The sequence below is a fragment of the Antedon bifida genome, chromosome 2 (assembly GCF_963402885.1).
Source record: "Antedon bifida chromosome 2, ecAntBifi1.1, whole genome shotgun sequence".
Lineage (NCBI taxonomy): Eukaryota > Metazoa > Echinodermata > Crinoidea > Comatulida > Antedonidae > Antedon > Antedon bifida.
In genome coordinates, this window is record NC_136227.1 from 32,888,630 (window position 1) to 32,910,151 (window position 21,522).

At 32.2% G+C, this 21,522-nt stretch overlaps 1 protein-coding gene across 1 annotated transcript; it reads left to right on the forward strand.

Annotated features, from left to right (window-relative positions):
* The first annotated feature begins 3,840 nt into the window (after positions 1–3,840).
* Positions 3,841–5,065, forward strand: LOC144835631 (lymphoid-specific helicase-like). The gene is made up of 4 exons (XM_078690710.1): positions 3,841–3,876; positions 4,127–4,243; positions 4,538–4,697; positions 4,887–5,065. Exons 1-4 carry the CDS (start codon positions 3,841–3,843, stop codon positions 5,063–5,065), a joined length of 492 nt encoding a protein of 163 aa, XP_078546836.1.
* The last annotated feature ends 16,457 nt before the right edge of the window (positions 5,066–21,522 follow it).

A 21,522-nucleotide genomic window follows, 5' to 3' on the forward strand; every position in this document is an offset into this window, starting at 1 on the left:
TTTATATACTGTAGATGATAAAGCATTGAGATAATAAACATCCATATGAACAACAAGTATCTTTATTTCAGAAAGAAAGAAGTAGATATGTATAAAAATGAACTATAAAAACAGAATTGTAAATGAGCAAAAATATACATATCGGCGGTACACTGTGATCCGGTTAAGAGTTTTTTAAACATCATTTGTTTATTTCCATAGAGATAATGCATTTTTAGTTGCTATAGATACAGACGTATAGGTTCTCAACTTATGAGACCATACAAAAACCAAACATAATAATATACTATATACGGAATCAACTCTCTTAAAATGGCATTCCCAGAATTCTATTCCATCGATTCTAAAAACCAGACATAGACTGCATGTATTCATTAGAATCTAGTATAGCTGCTGTTTATCAAAATTCATGTTACATAATATCATGCAACATCCCGATAAAACATTTTAAATGTCTATCAAGGTATTTTATATTAAAATGTTTTTCCGTAACTAATACATACAAATATCCAAAAATCAACAAAATTCTGTCTATTTTTGTATTAAACATCTGGAGTTGATAAATCGAATATTTACATATTGTTTGATAAACATTGTACAGCAAGTTTTGCATCATCTTGAAATTTCAAATTTACTGTTCCAATATCTTTCTTCCCACACATCTTTGCTTTACTACCTCCATATATTACGCTATATTTTTGTAATTATCATGAATTTTTAGAATATAATTATGCATTTTAAATTGTAAAATAAAATCAAAATTTCTTAATGATTTATGGTATATCAATATTTGTTCTAGATATGTATATATGTATATATGTCTATTGCACTATGCGAATTATAATAGCATGAATGTTGTTTCATTTTTTAGCTGTTTAGCATTTTATGGGAGGTTTAGGTGAGGGAATATAAAAAACCATGAAATGTAAAAAAAAAAACACACAAAACGAATCCAAATGAGTGTCGTGTTTCCACTAAATATCAAATATCAACGAAAAATACACCCAAAATGTTTGTGTCCGAGCGCATCATCTAATTTCGACTACTTTTGGTGTTGACTCCGTAATCATTGTTATTATTCCAATACTTCACATCTTAATGTCTTCTTCATCATTAAAATGTTTTAATCTCTGCCGACTGATTGACAGAAGTCTGTCCCGCTCATGCACGTTGTCACTTTCTGAGGCGCACCCCAAATCCAGTATTGCTTTCATTTTGTAGCTTACATATTTCAAAGTAAAGGAATACTCCGTGTGTAACAAAATCAATGGCCGTAAATAGTTCCGAATTGTATAGTTGACAATTAAAAAAAAAAACAATTTGTCAGAGGCCGGGAAGCGATTTTTTATTTCGTACAGAAGTTGGGGCCCTTGTGTGAAAGATAGCCGAACTACTTAAGTTCATAAATATAACTAAACCTAACCCTCTAAATAATCTCTCTCTTACTAAAAAGTAAAAAGAACTTGCTCATCGGATTCGAACCCCATACATCGACAAATCCGACAGAAAACCTTTGTATTAGCGAATTGTTAGCTCATTTCTAACGTAGCTTAGGAAAAACAATTAATGAATATTCATGTTTATTTTGTGACGTCTCATGAGGGGTCCCCAAATTATGTAAGAAAAGAAATATCGTGGCCGGGAAAAGTACGCTTTTATTATACTTAATAATCATGCCATGCGAATTATTATTAAGGTAGACAAACCGTACGAAGCACAGGTTTCTGGTAGACCACACTTTAATTACAAAAGTAGCAAGTACGGTACGTAACAAATCTACCATACAAAAAAATTGCAAAATATCAAAGCCAGTGAAATAAAAATAAAAATGTTTATGAATAAACTTAATTCGTGTTTCCGCATCAATGTGTTTTTCATTCGATTTTTGTCCACTTTTTTTTTATCTCTACGTATCAAATTAATACACCACAAAAAACACCCAAAATAATAATATATCATCTAAATTACACAGCACAATTTTTCTTTAGCGTCTTTTATTTTCCAGTCAAAAGTAAAGTCAAAGTTTTATTTTTGAGCCTACATATTGAAGTGAAGGAATAGTGTATAACAAACCCGGCAATAGCCGTAAATACAGTAGTTCCGAATTTTATTCGTGATACAATTTGTTTTTATATAAAAAAAAAAATAATTTGTCAAAGTACTTTTATCAAAGTGCGCTGTTATTATTACTTGCCCATGCAAAATATATAACAAGATATTAAGGCAGGTTTCTGGTAAGGTTACTGCTAGTTGAGTTTATTAAAACACGCACATACACATACAACATTTCATAAACAGCAACACAATAGCGATAAGACGGAAGTTGCCATAAGATACCGGAATTACTTGTATGCAATTGACACGAGTAATTTGAAGACAATTCCGTTTAAATCGTGTTTGTAGTTTGTTGACGCGCGCGTTGTTGATCATCAATGTATTTGGACCTTCCCATAATGCATTGGTGCGTGTGGATTAAGGTAGTCAGGATGATGTCAGGAATTGTTTTTTGATGATTTGTGAATTCTCATAATTATATAAAGTACAAGTAGGCCTACAAGTACATGTTCTGAAAAGAACTGACGTGAGTTTCTTACCGTTTCGATCAATATTATGCTTTGATTGTCCCATCAATAGATATCATGATCGTCTTTATGAGTGAGGAGTAGTGTTCTGATTCTCCTGAGGACGATCAAATTATTTATTTGATTGAAATGTCGAGAAACTTAACAATTCATTCATTTCAGAACTTTATATACGCGTGGTGTACTGCAAACTTTATATAATCTTTGATTTCGTCATGAAAACCTTCAAACAATTCTCAAATTCTTCCATTTTCTTTCTTTGTCAAGTCGGCATTCATCATTTTATACCTTTTACATATTTGCTATATTGTTTTTATGCTTAAAACCGGCATCTTTGCACCGTCCTCATGATGACTCAGCATTATCGCATCGTCACTGCATGCGCCGACAATATTACAAAACAATCGTTGTTGTATTGTATTTAAATTCTGGGTAGAAAAAAAACCCGAATTTGGTTATATTTTGACATCGACATAGTGATAAAAATTAAATTGATAAAATAAATTATTTTTCAAAAACTGGTACGGTCCCATTGTCCGCTGAAGGCGCTCTTTGTTTTTTTTATTTAAAAAACGACTAGTAGAGAGCAGGCGGTTTATGGTTTGGTATCAATTCACACACACAGCGCGGCCTTTATGAATAATATAAAAGGTGTAGGCCTAGCCTGTTCTTCTAAGAGCCACAAAACTTAGGTAAGCTGGGTGTTTATAGTTTTTTTCTGTTTTGGTATTACGATAGACCTACTGGTGCCTGCCTGGCACCTAACTATTATCACACACAGCCAGCCAGCAGGGTGTACCACTCTTTTCTCAGAGGCCTAGCTCACAAACAACTCTGGAGAGTCGGAGGGAAGTGTGAATTCTACTTTTAACTAGCCTAGTTTAGTAGTCTACTACTAGGCCTAGGCCTAATTAACGTAGGTGACCTCAATGTCTGATCAGAATTGTCTTCATCTTCTCACAGCAGGATGACAGTGCGTGAAGATTACAGCTGCTATACAGACCATGGAGTTATTAAATATTAATTATATTACCTCCACCACGACCATGTAGGCCTACAGCTACATATACCTCCTGTTGGCTGTTGACAGGTAAGCACTCTTGGATACAGAGTAAAGAAACAACTATGTTTTTGCCAATTTGTAAATGTAAATTATAGTTAATGCACAATTAATGGCCAGTAGACATTTCATTCATTCTGATTTTAGCAGCAACTAGGCCTACTGCTGTATTATTACGTTTCTGTGTTTTTTTTAAGAATGAGTGCAAGAATGTTTTTACTGATAGATAGACAAGTAATTATTTCAGAATACGTCAGAGTAAAGAGAAAACTTAATTCAGTTGGCAAATATGTGTTTGTCTTCATTTTTACACGTCCAAGTAATGATAACTATCTTTAATACAATAATATCAGTTGGACTTGTAGCAGGCCACAGACCATGTTTTGTTTTGTTTTTTTTTCATAATAATAGCAGCCATGAATCACGTTAATTTGTTTTTCAATGATTAAAAAATAGTGGAAGATTGTTTTCTTATCTTTCTCAGACTAGTAATTTCAGCAATGATCCTGATTATTTCATCTTTCTGCTTTTAACAAGAGCTGGTGGGTTAGGTATCAACTTGACAACAGCTGACCCAGTCATTATATATGACAGTGATTGGGTAAGTTAAATAAATAATTACTGTACTACATTTTATTACAGCCTGATCAATAATCTGCCATACGATTTACACACAGAGTGCAATATATGCTTTTTTGCTGCGCACTTTTTGCATTTAAGTGCATGATAGTGAAAAAATAAAGAGTGCACACGTGACTCATTTCAGCGCGTCTGATTGGCTACATCGTTGAACCCATGTTTTATTAATTAGTTACAAGCTTGTGGTGTAACGTTTGTTTTAGTGTAGTAGTGACTTTCAATACATTGTAAAGTAGCATTTATAGTTATATTATAGAATCCACAGTCAGATCTACAAGCCCAAGACAGATGCCACAGAATTGGTCAAGAAAAGCCAGTGATTGTGTACAGGTTAGTGACCATTAACACCATTGACCAGAAGATAGTGGAGAGAGCAGCTGCAAAGAGGAAGCTGGAGAAGATGGTCATTCATCAAGGTCAGTTTTGTCTTTCACACCTCCCTAAAAACCCTCCTGAACAATAAACGCCCGGGGCGTTTATTCAAATGAATACGTTAAATTAATATTGTTTTATAGACTTCTACAGTAGTATGCAAACTTCTAGGCATTGATTGTTCTCATTCATTTAAAAAATTCATTATCTTGTTTTTTTTAGGTAAATCAAAGGCAGTAAAACTATGGTGAGAGACTCAAAAGCTGTGATGGATCCCATGGAACTACTAAAAGTGTTACGCTCCACTGATCACTCTGGCATTATCAAAAACTGTGAAGAACAAGTCATCAGCGACGCCGATCTTGAGCTCCTATTGGCGACCTTGTTGGGAATAAGGCGGGAAAGAAATTGAAACCAGTAAAGGAGAATCAAGATATCCACATCAAATCCATGGCTCCTGGCTTTAAATTTACTACAGTACTGGGTTCACATACTGTATACCCAATATTGCACAAATTAAAATCTGGGATCGTTAATGGTATTTATGACATTTATTTCTATGCAAGTAGTTACTGTTGTTTTCTGCACAGCACAGTGTTCAGGTTTAAACTATTGTTAACACCAAGTGTTAGTACAAGTCAGCACAGTGTTCAGGTTTAAACTATTGTTAACACCAAGTGTTATTACAAGTCAGCACAGTGTTCAGGTTTAAACTATTGTTAACACCAAGTGTTATTACAAGTCAGCACAGTGTTCAGGTTTAAACTATTGTTAACACCAAGTGTTATTACAAGTCAGCACAGTGTTCAGGTTTAAACTATTGTTATCACCAAGTGTTATTACAAGTCAGCACAGTGTTCAGGTTTAAACTATTGTTAACACCAAGTGTTATTACAAGTCAGCACAGTGTTCAGGTTTAAACTATTATTAACACCAAGTGTTATTACAAGTCTGCACAGTGTTCAGGTTTAAACTATTGTTAACACCAAGTGTTATTACAAGTCAACACAGTGTTCAGGTTTAAACTATTGTTAACACCAAGTGTTATTACAAGTCAGCACAGTGTTCAGGTTTAAACTATTGTTAACACCAAGTGTTATTACAAGTCAGCACAGTGTTCAGGTTTACAACATAAAGAAAATCAAGGACTGTACACAAATATATCTTCTGTAGAACTTTTAATATAATACAAATAGTGATAACAAAAATGGTAATCCATAACTTATCAACTTTAAATTTATTTTATACAAAATTATATTTCACTATTTCTACATAAAAAAATATATTTAAAAACACACCAATGAAACTAAATGCAAAATCAAACTATATTATATAATGTCTTCATTGTTTGATTTTTGTAATTTTTAGTTTTACAAATTCTACAACTTTGTTCTGTTGTTGTTACTGTGCCAAAGACATCTCATAATGTGTTTATTTGTTAATATAATTTCTAATTACGTTTTCATTTAATAAAACTGCTTTTGATAACTAATTACGTTTCATCATTATGTTAATGTTATGTTTTGTAGTTTCAAGTTGTACCACTTTACTTTTAGTATTGTTGGATGGTTAAAACTATAAAAAGTGAAATTACATTTATGATTTAATATTATTTTATCACATAATATTATCACATAATTACTTTAAAACACGCACAACCAATTCTATACAATATATCAAGTAAAAAACATTGCATTATTATAAAAGAATGATTTTCATTAAACATGGCAGCACAGCTTATAAATAATGAATAAGAAACAAACATTCTTGTTTATCTCCATGCTACAGCTGTTAATAATTATTACTTCCGTTGCTAGTGTGCCGCGTGCGGAAGTACGCGCGCGCGCTCCGTAGATGAAGGTAAGTATGTCAAAATAAAATGTTTAAAAACATTTTATGTTTTAGATTATCATATTGATTTAATCTACTATACGATTTATATATAAAAGGTCGTTTTTATATTGTATACAAATTTAATGTTAGAAATGCAATTATTTGCGATATCAAAAATTGACACCTGCTTGCTGCGAGATTTAAAAATGTGTCTGTTATATAGTAGAAGTAACATACGTTATCAGTGAAAACTAACAATATGATCAAATGAAATATTTCTTATTGAACACTTTTCAGACACGTGACGAATGTCGTCAGCTGATAGATTGCAATCCCACATGTCAAACCACATCAGCTTAGGACACATAATGAGAAATGAAGAAAATGTATTAACATCAATGTTGTGAAGTTTACTATCATGGATACCGAGACCACGTAATGCTAATTGAACTTGTTTGTGAGAACATTCTGATACAAAGTCATTAAATACATCACGTGATAGATTCTCAATCACAACCCAGTCACACATATCTAGAATGCCTAAAATGTGTGCAATAACTCTTCCCTTTCGCTCCAATGCCATCTTACTACAAAAGGCATGGACACTAACACTATCATATCGCATACAATACAATTGCATAATTAGACGTATGAAATGCCCATCACATTGTACACCTGGACTTTTGTAATCAATAAACATTCTTATGGAGGTAGATATATCATCCAAATGTTTATTTATTTCTAAATCTTTGCTTGTCATGTAATTAATTAATTCATTAACCACAGCATCTTCGTGTTCTGTTTTAACAAAGTTTAAATTTCTCAACAGATAGCGATATGTTGACAAACTATTTGTAACCCAGTGCTTGAGGAAACCGCCAGCTTTATCACCAAGGAAACCAATTGCAAACTCTCTCGCTCTGTATAAATGCTTACTCTCTCGTATCACCTCCCACTCATCATCATCCAATGGTGTAAGTAATGTTCGTACATCTGAGCACTCATTCTCCGTACCTTCACTTTCACATAATTTGCACAAGTAAAATCCCACCAATGACTCTACTATCAATTTGTGAGGAGGCATAAAAACGTTATCAAAATTCGATTTTAAAATCGGTGTTTCTTCGTAAACAAATCCAAGTTTCACGGACATGTCAACTAAATCTTTAGTCGTATGTTTATCATTCAAATCTTTCATGTTTATTGAAAGTTGATTTACTTTCAAGCTATCATACATACATTTTCCCAACAAAATCATAGCATTTACGTATTTTGCTGGTGTGTCTTCAAATTTAGAAAGCTTTGCGAATTGTTTTTGTTTGTTGAACTGATTTAAAATATTACGAAATATTTCTTTAAAGAGTTCAGCTTTATCTGTAGGAAGGCTTTGACTGTCTTGCCACAGCAAACAGATTGAAAAAAGCAGCATTGGATTTTTGCACATTGAATATACGTCTTCATGCTTACGTGTTCCCCAATACCCATCGCGTATGAAAATATCCAATTCGTTTTTAAGGGATTTTCCCAATTCTGGTTTTTCAAAATACTCAAAATGTTTGTCAATATACTTTCCTATGCTCTCGTCATTAAATCCCTTAGCCCTTACATGTACGTCACTCTCTTTTACGAATTCGTCTATGTTTTCTGATCGTGAAGTAAGTATCACGGTACTTTTTGCTAGGTTGTTCTTTTTGAACAGACTAATTACGCTTGGATTATTAAATCGCAATTCATCTAATCCGTCTAAGAAAAACACAAATTTATCGTCATTGGTTATTAGAAAATCTTGAATTAACTCTGAATTTCGTGGAAGTTTTGTGTGTCTGCTAAAGTCTTTCATATCAATTTGCTTTAAAATTAGATCAATGATGTCGTCATCTTTATCTAAATCCCGTACACTTAAAAGAAATACAATTTTACCTTTAAATGATTTAATTGATTGAGTAGCCGTAGCCCAGTTGTATGATAAATGCCTTAATATGGTAGTTTTACCTATCCCACCCTCTCCATCAATAAGAGCTCTACATCCAGGTGTGGAACTGATAACATCTACCACTTCTGTCAATGTTGTTGGTTTGCTTCCTTTATTCTTTTTAGCTTCTTTGCGTAGTTCCAAATCAGTGAACATCTGTGAAATGTCAACATTGTATCTATCACGCATTGTTGCTGGTGTAAATCTACTGGCCTGGCCGCACAATTTCTTTTGTCTTTGAAGCAGATATTCTTCAATCTTGTCTAGATGCGAAGAAAAATGGCAAAAACAATATTTAGTAAAATAAATTTATTTTATTTAATAAGGGCCTTGCAATTTCTAGTAATACAATAAGTAGTGCTGGTGCCGCGCCGAAATAGTAAACCAAAGATCTTATAATCTAAAGATGTGACACTACCCGCGTTTACGCGTAACACTTTAGAAGCGTCAAATTATAGTGCGCCCCCTCGCTTAAACAAGTAACGAACTTTTGCGTGACGATCGCAATATTCTTTATAAAATGGGATTGAGAAGTCGCGCCAAAGTTTGTATGGTTAAGAAACACTGAATGAAAAGAGAAAAAGTGGAGGGATGTACTGTGCTGCAATTAATTGTAAAAGCAATTGAAAGGCCAACCCAGAACTTAAGTTTTACAATTTTTCCAAAGACAAGATCAGGTAAATTTATGTAATTAAATAGGCCTAAGTAGCCTAGTACATCTTAACATATGCTATGACTATGTAGGCATAGGGACTAGCCTAATCTTACTTTACTTTTTTTTACTATTCAATTTATACATAGGCTAGGCCTAGGCCTAGGCTATATTAATAAACTAGGCTAGTTAGGCCTATTATTAATAATTAAACGTATGAAATGATTATTATTATCATTATTAGGCTACTAGGCCTAGGCTAGGCCTACTAGGCTAGTACATTAGTTATATAACAGTGAAATTACACTAATTTCACTGTTCCCTGGTTATATTACTTATCCTCTAACATTTAGGCTAGGCCTAGTACCCTTAACAAACAATTTTTAAAACTTTCAATTCAAGAAACATTTATTGACCAAATATATATCATTACAATTGTTGGCATATAAGTAAAAATTTGGTCGAAAGACTACAAGAAGCCCAATTGGCATGTCGCTGTAGGCCTAGTCCCTCTTTTTACATTATACAAAAAATAATAATAATAATACTTAATATAAACAAATTGTGATCTTGATTATTTCATGCTTTCCGTCTCATGGTTAATATTTGCTTTCTGTCTCATGGTTATTTTATTTCGTTTAATTTAACTAGCCGTTTACATTACAGTATATTAACGCATGAAATAATTCATTATTAGGCTAGGACATTATGATTAGTTATAATATCAGTGAAATTACACTATTTTTATTGTTCCCTGGTTATATTACTTATCCGTTGAGTAGCCCTAACAAACAATTTTTAATTGAATCTTATACTTAATATTTATGAAATTCAACCGTTAGTTAGTTAGTGGTTTTAGGTTAGGCTTAAGTATTTGATTTTAAGCCCTAACCAATTTGAAAATCAATTAGCATGCACGTAGACGTCCTATAATTACGTAAACGTTAATTATGATAAAGCAAAAACTCACTAGACAATTATTAATTTACAGGTGCGCAAAATGGGCCCAAAACACACGACGCGCGGATTTGAGAAGGAAACCAAGTTCCTATTTACACGTAATTGCCACTTGTGCAATATTCATTTCGAAGAATCTCAAATACTGATTAATCAACAATCACGCCTTTAAGTTTATACTCACAGGCAGACTAAATCAAGATTGCCTTGAGAACTTATTTTCTATTGTCAGAGGGAGAGGGGGTCATCGCTATTACCCGATGGCAGATGAATTTAGAGCCTCCCTGAAGGAAGTTATGTGCAACAGGATGTTAATTCCGTCAGGGAATTCGAATTGCCTAGAAGACACTGATCGACAGCTAAATGGAATTGATGCAATAATGATGGCCCAATCATCATCATCATCATCATCGCATCATGTTGACAACGATGCTCTGACGACGACTGCTGCTTAGAAGACTTTGAGATGACTCAGCTAAATACTTTAGTATATGTAGCCGGTTACGTCGTCAAGAAAGCAAGTGTAATGCACAATTGCGATATCTGTAAACAGTGCGATGCGAGAAACCAATCGAAAACTGGAAGACCCAAAGCAGCTAGTTCCTATATGAAGTTGAATGTTTGTTCACCAGCAATTGAAACATTGCTAATTGAAACGTACGTAAACCTACGCATATTCTATGCTGTTAAATTCTTCAACAGAGACATAATCAATGATAAGAAGAAGAGTGAAAAATTAATTAAAGTATCACATTTATGAGGTATGCCATAAAGTTGTAGGAGGTCTGTACGCGCCTCAGTCTGTGCATTATCGGCTAGAAATGATGATCATTACGACGGTCTGGTATGATGATTGAATAATTATAAATATGATGATTTTATTTCAATGTTTCTACATTTTTTATATTTCCTCTGGGTGGCCCGTGCATCATTTTGCAATAGCTTTTGAGTTAATTTTAAACTGAGACTACTATAACATAACTAATTGCTATCTCAGGTTTTAAATAAATTATAATAACAAATAAATGTCATGGCGAATGATGGGTACATAATACAGTAGTCCTAGTATGAATTGTCTCAGAATTGACTATCATAATCTGTTTCATGTCATGACTGTAGGCTTAAGCCTATGATTGTTTATAAATATATTCCTACAAATTACTGCAATAAAATAGTCGAAGTAGTGATTTTCAAAAAGTGACTTCTTGTTCTTTTTTAATTGTTTATAACACACTATTTGACTACTATATTTTCCTAATCTATACTGTTTTGCTGCTGGATGAAAAGGAAGAACATATCAAGAACAAAAACGGAATACGATGCGCTTAGTGTTGTTAATACCAGAGGGACCGACTCGCATAAATAAGTAGTAGTGATGTGAGTGATGATTACTCCTAAATGATGATTTTGAGGATGATGATAAACATTCAATAATAACAACAATATTCAGTAATTAAAACAAATAGAGATATACAAAGTACAGGAAATAATTTATTATAATTTAATCGCACATTACCGCAATTATTGTGATGAAAAAAATTGAGTATTCAGTTACAATACAGTAGACATATCTGATCCATAAATCTACTTGTTTGAGCGAGAGGGCGCCCTATAAAATGAGCTCCATGTGTGTTACATAAATTGCACGTAAAATTCCGAGAGTGTCCTATCTTTAGTATATAAGATCTTTGTAGTAAACCAAGTAAATAATATAGAGGGCGACAAACACAATTTATTATCAATCAGAAAGAAAACTGTGTTAAACGACTGGTGGTCGCCAGCAAATCGTAACAACCGATAAATGTAGAGCAATCCACCGCTTAAACCTCCAGCTGTCCATAGCAACTACATTAGCTATGAGACAATTTTGTTACTCTAATAACTACAGTAGATGGTGTTTTGTTTGTGTTTTTTTTATTTACTACATAAGATGTTGATGTTTCAATATTAGTAGCTAACTGGAGGTTTTTAAAGCTGATTTTTCCGACGACATTAGCGTTGTAACACGCATATAGGTAGGTGAAATAAAAAATGTGTTGTACAGTAGTATACCAAATTAAAGATTTGTCAGGCATCTCAAAGTGATAGTTTTGACATTTCATTTAATAGGGAAGTTAAGTTAAAATTTTAAATAAATTTGCTTTATTCAGAAATATTGCACGCGTGTACGAATTAATTTAATTTAAAACCTTGCCATTTATCCTAAATTAAAATTAACTGGTTTGCAATATTAAATTTAATTGATTTTGCGCATTTTATTCTTTGTTATTTCGTGAACAGAGTTAAATGATACACGACCCAGGGTATGACATGTTGGTTTTTTTAAATACTATATGCATGTATTTTATTAAGTTTAAAGGCTATTTGTTACGTAAGATGTTTATGATTTATTTACATTTATTTATGATTATCCACAATGTCATGCAAAATGGTATATATACAATTGTGCATTTAAAGTCTTTTATTTCAAATTAATTATGATTAAATGAGCAAAATTAAAGTAAGACGTGATTTGATTATTCATTCAATTTTTAATTTAAAGCTAGGTATTTCTGTGTAAAGGTATAATGTGTGTAATATGAGTCTTACTTATTATGATGTTAACAACATTTCATTTTTAAAATGAGAAGCTTCCTATAATTGTTTATCGTTGTTCAAAATGATTTTGTTTAAATATTATTCTGAAAGCAATTCTAACCTGTTTCTGATTTAACCTCTTTTCGAATTCCTTGTTCATTATGCCTACTACTGGTCGCCACTTGCCCTGTTTTAATAATCACATAAAAAAAAATGAAATAATTATACCTGTACTACCAAAAATATTGAGAGAAAAATTATACGGTACATTATTAGTAACTCACCTGTTTCTGGTTTAACCTCTTTTCGCATTCCTTGTTCTTTATTAGGCCTAATATAACTGGCTGCCACTTGCTCTGTTTTAATAATAGAATAATAATAAGAAAAAAAATGAAATAATAATACTACCTAAAAAATTCCGATTGAGAGCAAAATTATACGGTACATTATTAGTAACTCACCTGTTTCTGATTTAACATCTTTTGGCATTCCTTGTTTTTCATTACTACTGGTTGCCACTTGCCCTGTTTTAATAAATGTTATTATTAGGTAGGCTATTTGTTGCATGGACGTTTATGACTGAAACTAAACTCACAATCTGCGTCATAATCACATTTATTTATGATCATCCACAATTGTATGCCAAAAATGGCATGTACAATTGTGCATATAATTAATAATACAGTAGGCTGTGAGTGTGACGTGTATCCATGAAAATTAAAGGGATTATAGAGGGCGGCAAACAAAATATATCATTAATCAGAACGAAACTTTAAACGGTGTTTGAGATGATTGGAACTACAGCACATCAACATGAAATAGTACGGTCAATTACTATTATTGAATTTGATTACAAAATCTCATGAATTGTTTTAGACATTTTATTTTCAAATAATTATGATTAAATGAGCAAAATTGAGATGTGATTTTATTTAATAAACGTTATTTAAAAATAAATTATATATCTATCTAAACCCATCAAACAATTAATTTAGTGTACTTTCTAAATAGGAAATCTTGTGTGTACAATTATTGAATTTAAATACCATATTATTATGTTAATGCATAATAACTGAAGTAACTCACTTGAATCTGATTTTATCAAGCCCAATCTTTTGAAAAAAGTAACAAAGCAAGATTTTCTTGATAATATCATGATTGTTGTTAATGCATAAGAATGTTTTATTGTTACAAAAACTTCGTTTTTCCATTGATTGTAGTATAGGCGGAATTGTAGAGGGCGGCAAACACAATTTTTAATCCATCAGGGGTTGTCTAAATATGCTCAACAGAGGGCAGCAAACAGAAAAATAACAATTTTCAGAGCCGTACACCGTGCGGAGTGTTAGTGTATTAAAATACTAATAAAACATAAATATTTACTCTGAAAATCTAACTTTTTAGTAGACCTAATTTTATTTGTATTTAGTAAACAAACTTTGCAATACGGATTAGAATTAAGCTTATTGGATCTCAAAGAATAATAATATGTGTAATATGAGTCTTACTTATTATGATGTTAACAACATTTCGTTTTCAAAACAATGAACCTTCCTAATTATTATATCGTTCTACATGTGGTCAGGATTGGAAATAAACATCAAAAAGGATTTTGTTTAAATATTATTCTGAAAGCAACAAACCTGTTTCTGATGTACCCTCTTTTCGAATTCCTTGTTTTTCATTACTACTGGTTGCCACTTGCCCTGTTTTAATAATAGAATAATAATAATAATAAGAACAAAAAAAATTAGAAATATTTATTCTACTTAAAAAACTATCGATTGAGAGCAAAATTATACTTATTAGTAACTAACCTGTTTCTGATTTCTGAACTCCTTTTCGCTTTCCCTGTTCATACAATTATTTTACCTAAAAATCTACCGATTGGGAGCAAAATTATACGGTACACTTTTAGTAAACTAACCTGTTTCTGATTTAACCTCTTAATATTGTGTACTGTATATGTAAATCAAATATCTAAAGACCCGTTTTATAATAATATTATAACTAATAAACTTTGTTTTATAGTTAAATACACATTTCAAAATTACGTATTTAATTAGGTTCTATTGAAATCAAATGATCTCAAGTAAGTGTATTATGCATAATAATGTGACGATCTACCTTTTAGAAAACTTTGTGCACGTTGGTTTATAAGCTTTGCAAAAGTGTCACGGTCGTTTTGTGAATTCAAGCGTTCGGCTTTCTCAATGTGATATACAACATCCCATATATTGTTATATTTGTAGGCACTCAGTTTGTAGAAACCAATAACCGTCATCAAATCGTCTTCGTCAGTGTTAGTTAGAACATTAAACATTGCTCTGCGATATGCTGTTAATCCTACACCTGCTGTGTCGCTACTTTGGATAGTGTTCTTATATTTGTCTATGCGTTTTGTTGCTAAGGCCATCATGGTTACTTCAGCAATGTCCGACAACAGCTTCACATCAGTTTTGGAAATAAATCCACGGTTAGTAAGTTGATTAAATAAATCAAGGGCTGATTTTTCACTAAGAGATCCAATGGGTATATTATCAAATAGAAGCATTCTCAGCCATCGCAGCTTTACACCAGCATAGTATTCACTAAGTTCTCTCAGAAATGTTTGGAATTCTACATCTTTTTCATCCATTTTGAATCTGTAAAACAATAACAAAAAAAAATCTTTTTTTTCAATCTGAATGAAATTTAATTTTATCGAATTTTCCTTCTTATCTTCTTACTGATTTATCAACTTCGATAGCATGCTAGTTTTTAAACAAGTTTAAAATATGAAAATATGCCTTCGAGAAGCCATTTTCGACTAACCCACTCAAGATTTTAGATTATACCAGGAAGAGTGAATGAGTTCCTTAATAACTTACTAAATTGTAATGTCACTATTATTGAATTGTACACAATGTCAGAATATTATTAATAAGCCTAATATGACCATTATTTGATTAAAAAATGTTTTATTCGGTTCGACCAAAAATGTACAATATCTCCATACCCAGCTTCGTCTTGACCTGCTCTAAATATGAAAATAAAACGAATGATTTATTATGATAAAATGATTGCTTTTTAATTTAGTAGTAACAAAGTAGTGGCACAAACAACAAATATAAAACCTGTTTTCCTGTCGACGTAACGTTTTTTGTACACTTTTGAGGTCTGATATTACAAAATAACAAGTGTAAGTCAAACTAAATTATAATGTTAAAAGAATTTAATTTAATGTTAGTGTAAAGACAGCGCGAACATTTGATTTCTAGCGTTGAATTAGAGTTGACAATCCTGTCTTCTACCAAAATTGAAAACATTAAGTAGGTCAAGTGTTATAACGTTTGTAAAGCTAGTTACTTATTCGCCGTAGAGGGCGTAGATGCAAAAAAGTTCTCGGAACTAGGATAACAAACGGTAGAGTAGGTCAAGGGTCATCAATCCATTCCAAAATATTTTGAAAAAATTAAGTAGGTCAAGTGTTATAACGTTCGTAAAGCTAGTTACTTATTCGCGGTAGAGGGCGTATATGCAAAAAAATGTTCGCGGAACTACGGTGGCAAATGGTAGAGTAGGTCAAGGGTCATCGATCCATACCAAAATATTTTGATAAAAATAAGTAGGTCAAGTGTTATAACGTTCGTAAAGCTAGTTACTTATTCGCCGCAGAAGGCGTAGATTCAAACAAGTTCGCGGAACTAGAGTGGAAAATGGTAGAGTAGGTCAAGGATCATCGATCCATACCAAAATGTTTTGATAAAATTAAGTAGGTCAAGTGTTATAACGTTCGTAAAAGCTAGTTACTTATAATTCGCCGTAGAGGGCATAAATGCATAACATGTTATTGAAATTTGACCAGAAGAAGTCACGCTATGAAGTACGTTGTTAAATTAATTAATACTGATCTTGTTCCAATAATAAACGATTAAAATTATTATTATATTTATTATTATAGTTGATGTTTAAAAAGTTTAGTTGTAACAAAATAGACTATAAAAGCTCGACTTCATTAAGTCGAACTGCAAACTTCGACTACTTCTATGAATCTAATTTGAAGTAATAGCATTTTGTTTTACATACAATTATACAATGAATACAAAAAAAAAGAATGTAACCAACAGTGGAACTAGCACTTTTTGAAGTCGAAGTTTAAACTACGACTAAAGTTCGGTTTAAGAATACGAGCGTTAGACCTATCTACAACGCCTACTTTCCAGAACATCATTTTATAGTCATTTTAGTAAGGCAAGGCCTAGCTTTGACCGCGCCGCAATGCAACAAAAATAAATGTAGTAAGTCAATTATGTGACGTCATGTACTGTATCGCCAAGATGATTTTTATATGTAATATTTTGAATAGAATTTTAAAGGACCCTGAAATAAACTGCTGACATTCGTTTGTCCAGCTAGCTGGATGGTCTACTAGATATCTTGTTAACAACATAATATAATAATGCAGGATTTAACAATCAGGTAAAATATACCTGTTTTACATTCTGCAGTCTACGCCTTAATCGCATCTATCAACGAATACGCCTCAATCGCATCTATCGACGAATACGCCTTAATCGCATCTATCGACGAATACGCCTTAATCGCATCTATCGACGAATACGCCTTAATCGCATCTATCAACGAATACGCCTTAATCGCATCTATCAACGAATACGCCTTAATCGCATCTATCAACGAATACGCCTTAATCGCATCTCTATCAACGAATACGCCTTAATCGCATCTATCAACGAATACGCCTTAATCGCATCTATCAACGAATACGCCTTAATCTATTAACCAATGCAAGTAATATACTAATGGTAATATTATTATTTCAATTCATATATGCAACTCACGGTTTTTAACGGTGACGTCTTCTGCTATCTGGTAGAGACGGTGACGTCATCTGGTAGAGTGAACAGTTTCTTTAACTCAGTTCCCAGCTTTGCTTTACAATTCTTTACAGTTTCTTCTGATTGGACAATGATAATGCAGTGTATCACTCATGCGGCGATGATATTACACTTTCGGTGTTGTGTCCCACTCTTTAGGCAAAGCAAAACTATGTTTCGTCTGTAGTTAAGTGATGCCGAGCTTCAGCAGTTATTGCCATGAAAGCTGAGGAACGAATGAGCTAAATCACGAGGTATATCCAGGTATATAGATATACAGGGCGTTGTGCTGGTTACGAGCAAAATATGACCAAAGGTTACATTTATTACCTGACGTGATATTGTTTGAATAAAATAGATAATCACTGAATAAATAACATGTTATCTTTAATAGACCAAATGCACCATTGTATGACTGAGGACTGCACGTAGTCAGTTCTATTATCCCCCACTTCTGTCTGTCCCACCACACAAATAACATCTAGGCCTGAACGATCGCATATAATTGACTTACTACTTTGAATAACATCTAGGCCTGAACGATCGCATATAATTGACTTACTACTTCAATCACAACTAGAGGCCTGGTGTCGCACTCAATTTACGTTTTTATTTTATTATTATCCGACTTTTGTATTCGTTTTTTTCAGCAAACATTGTAACAAAAGTAGTTTGTTACAAAGATTAAAATAAATCGTACAAGACGATGCAATTAATTTACTTTAATTAGGCCTACTTCATAAGAAAAGAAAACAACAAATAAAACATGTTAAAAATGTGAGGAAAGCGCTAAACGGCACGAAATCGATGGAAAACAACCATTTTATGGTAGTTTTTTTAGTGTATTTTAAAAAATATTTTACCGATTCTTATGGCTGTTTTTGCAACGCTCTCCTTAATAACCTACAACCTCATGTTATTTTTAATTTTTAATTTCATAAAACATCGTCGGAGGGATTTTTTAAATTAATCATTAATTTAAAGTCGTCTCTAACTTCTGACGTCATTGTCCGATTACGATGGCTGTTTCACTATGCAATAACTGACCAATCAAGCTTCTAATAACCTAAAAGTAATTTGATTGGTTGAGAGTGCTCGTCACAACACCCCTTTCAACGAGACATTGACTTGGCTTGACCGAAATCAGCTAGTGCTAAAGAATAGGAGAACATTTCAAAAGTCATTCGCGAGTTCGTCTAATTTAGATTCTAAACAAAAATTGTATTTACTCCAGAACTACCAATCCAAAACATTTTATTTTTGTACGAGAGATAAGAGTTATGATTACTTATTTGTAATTTGTAAATATATTTTAGAATGAGGTTTGTGTTTTTATATATGAGTAGTTTAAAAACACTTGTTTGTTTCAAAACCACCAGCGTGAGTTTTGCGGTGTTTATGGACTCTTCCATTATAAAAGTAGGGAGGCAATGCTGGGCTAGTAGTATACCTGATGTAAAACGTTGACTAATACCATAAATAAAGGTTTTTTAAAAAAAGTACTGTAATATTATTTATTCATATTTTTATATATTATCCAAAGACAATTTACTATGCTACGAGTAACAGTGGCTGGATCTCAATTGAGATATATACAAATAGCTATTAATCAAAACGTAAAAGAAAACTGCCAGATAGAAATACTGTACCAAGCTTTGTCAGGGCTAAATTGTATTTGTTATACAGTATTTTATTGCATTTAAATGGTGTTAAATTGTTAATCCACATTAGTTATACAATAATGATAAATAGATTATAATTATTTTCTCCAACATGGTAATACCTGTACTTATTACTCTGTGTATTGCATTCTATTTATTTGCATATTATGGTCAGTTTCAGTTGTTAAATAATTTGTTTTTAACACTCCCCGCATTGTTCAACCATGGAGGTATACCTCCATGGTTCAACCTATTGTTTTCTGTTCTTTTGTTTGTCACTTAGGTACCAGCATAAGTATTGTAAATGTTTCTTTTGTTACATTTTAAATATTACAAGTATTTTTAAAATGTATTTAAAAATGTAAAACTTTAACAGAATATACTAGTCATTTTATCTAATTAATGATCTATAAAAACAGAATTGTAAATGAGCAAAAATGTACATATCGGTGGTACACGTGATCCGGTTAAGAGATTTTTTACACATTATTGTTTGTTTCCATAGAGATAATGCATTTCATAACAATTTAGTTGCTATAGATACAGACATGTATAGGTTCTCAACATATGAGACCATACAAAAACCAAACATAATAATATACTATATACAGAATCAACTCTCTCAAAATTGTATTCCCAGAATTCTATTCTTTTTATGTAAACAACTCCCATCTATTCTAAAAACCAGACATAGACAGGTATTATCTAGAATCTAGTATAGCTGCTGTTTATCAAAATTCACGTTACATATAATTATCATGCAACTTCTCGGTAAAACATTTTGAATGTCTTTCAAGGTTTTTTTATATTAAAATGTTTGGTCCGTAACTAATACATACAAATATCCAAAAATCAAACAAATTCTGTCTATTTTTTTATTAAACATCTGGAGTTGATAAATCGATTATTTACATATTGTTTGATAAACCTTAGTACAGCAAGTTTTGCATCATCTTGAAATTTCAAATTGACTTTCAATATCTTTCTTCAAATGGTTGCTTTACTTCCTCCATATATTATGCTATATTTTTGTAATTATCATGAATTTTTAGAATATAATTATGCATTTTAAATTGTAAAATAAAATCAAAATTTCTTAATGATTTATGGTATATCAATATTTGTTCTAGATATGTATATATCTATATATGTCTATTGCACTATGCAAATTATAATAGCATGAATGTTGTTTCATTTTTTAGCTGTTTAGCATTTTATGGGAGGTTTAGGTGAGGGAATATAAAAAAACCATGAAATGTAAAAAAAAAAACACACAAAACGAATCCAAATGAGTGTCGTGTTTCCGCTAAATATCAAATATCAACGAAAAATACACCCAAAATGTTTGTGTCCGAGCGCATCATCTAATTTCGACTACTTTTGGTGTTGACTCCGTAATCATTGTTATTATTCCAATACTTCACATCTTAATGTCTTCTTCATCATTAAAATGTTTTAATCTCTGCCGACTGATTGACAGAAGTCTGTCCCGCTCATGCACGTTGTCACTTTCTGAGGCGCACCCCAAATCCAGTATTGCTTTCATTTTGTAGCTTACATATTTCAAAGTAAAGGAATACTCCGTGTGTAACAAAATCAATGGCCGTAAATAGTTCCGAATTGTATAGTTGACAAGTAAAAAAAAAAACAATTTGTCAGAGGCCGGGAAGCGATTTTTTATTTCGTACAGAAGTTGGGGCCCTTATGTGAAAGATAGCCGAACTACTTAAGTTCATAAATATAACTAAACCTAACCCTCTAAATAATCTCTCTCTTACTAAAAAGTAAAAAGAACTTGCTCATCGGATTCGAACCCCATACATCGACAAATCCGACAGAAAACCTTTGTATTAGCGAATTGTTAGCTCATTTCTAACGTAGCTTAGGAAAAACAATTAATGAATATTCATGTTTATTTTGTGACGTCTCATGAGGGGTCCCCAAATATGTACGAAAAGAAATATCGTGGCCGGGAAAAGTACGCTTTTATTATACTTAATAATCATGCCATGCGAATTATTATTAAAGTAGACAAACCGTACGGAGCACAGGTTTCTGGTAGACCACACTTTAATTACAAAAGTAGCAAGTACGTAACAAATCTCCCATACAAAAAAAATTGCAAAATATCAAAACCAGTTAAATTTAAAAAAAATGTAAATTAATAAACTTAATTCGTGTTTCCGCATCAATGTGTTTTTCATTCGATTTTTCCACTTTTTTATCTCTACGTATCAAATAATTAATACACCACGAAAAACACCCAAAATAATATAGTTTGTCATTTTTATACTTTCGTTATGTGTTTGCGCGCATCATCTAAATTACACAGCACAATTT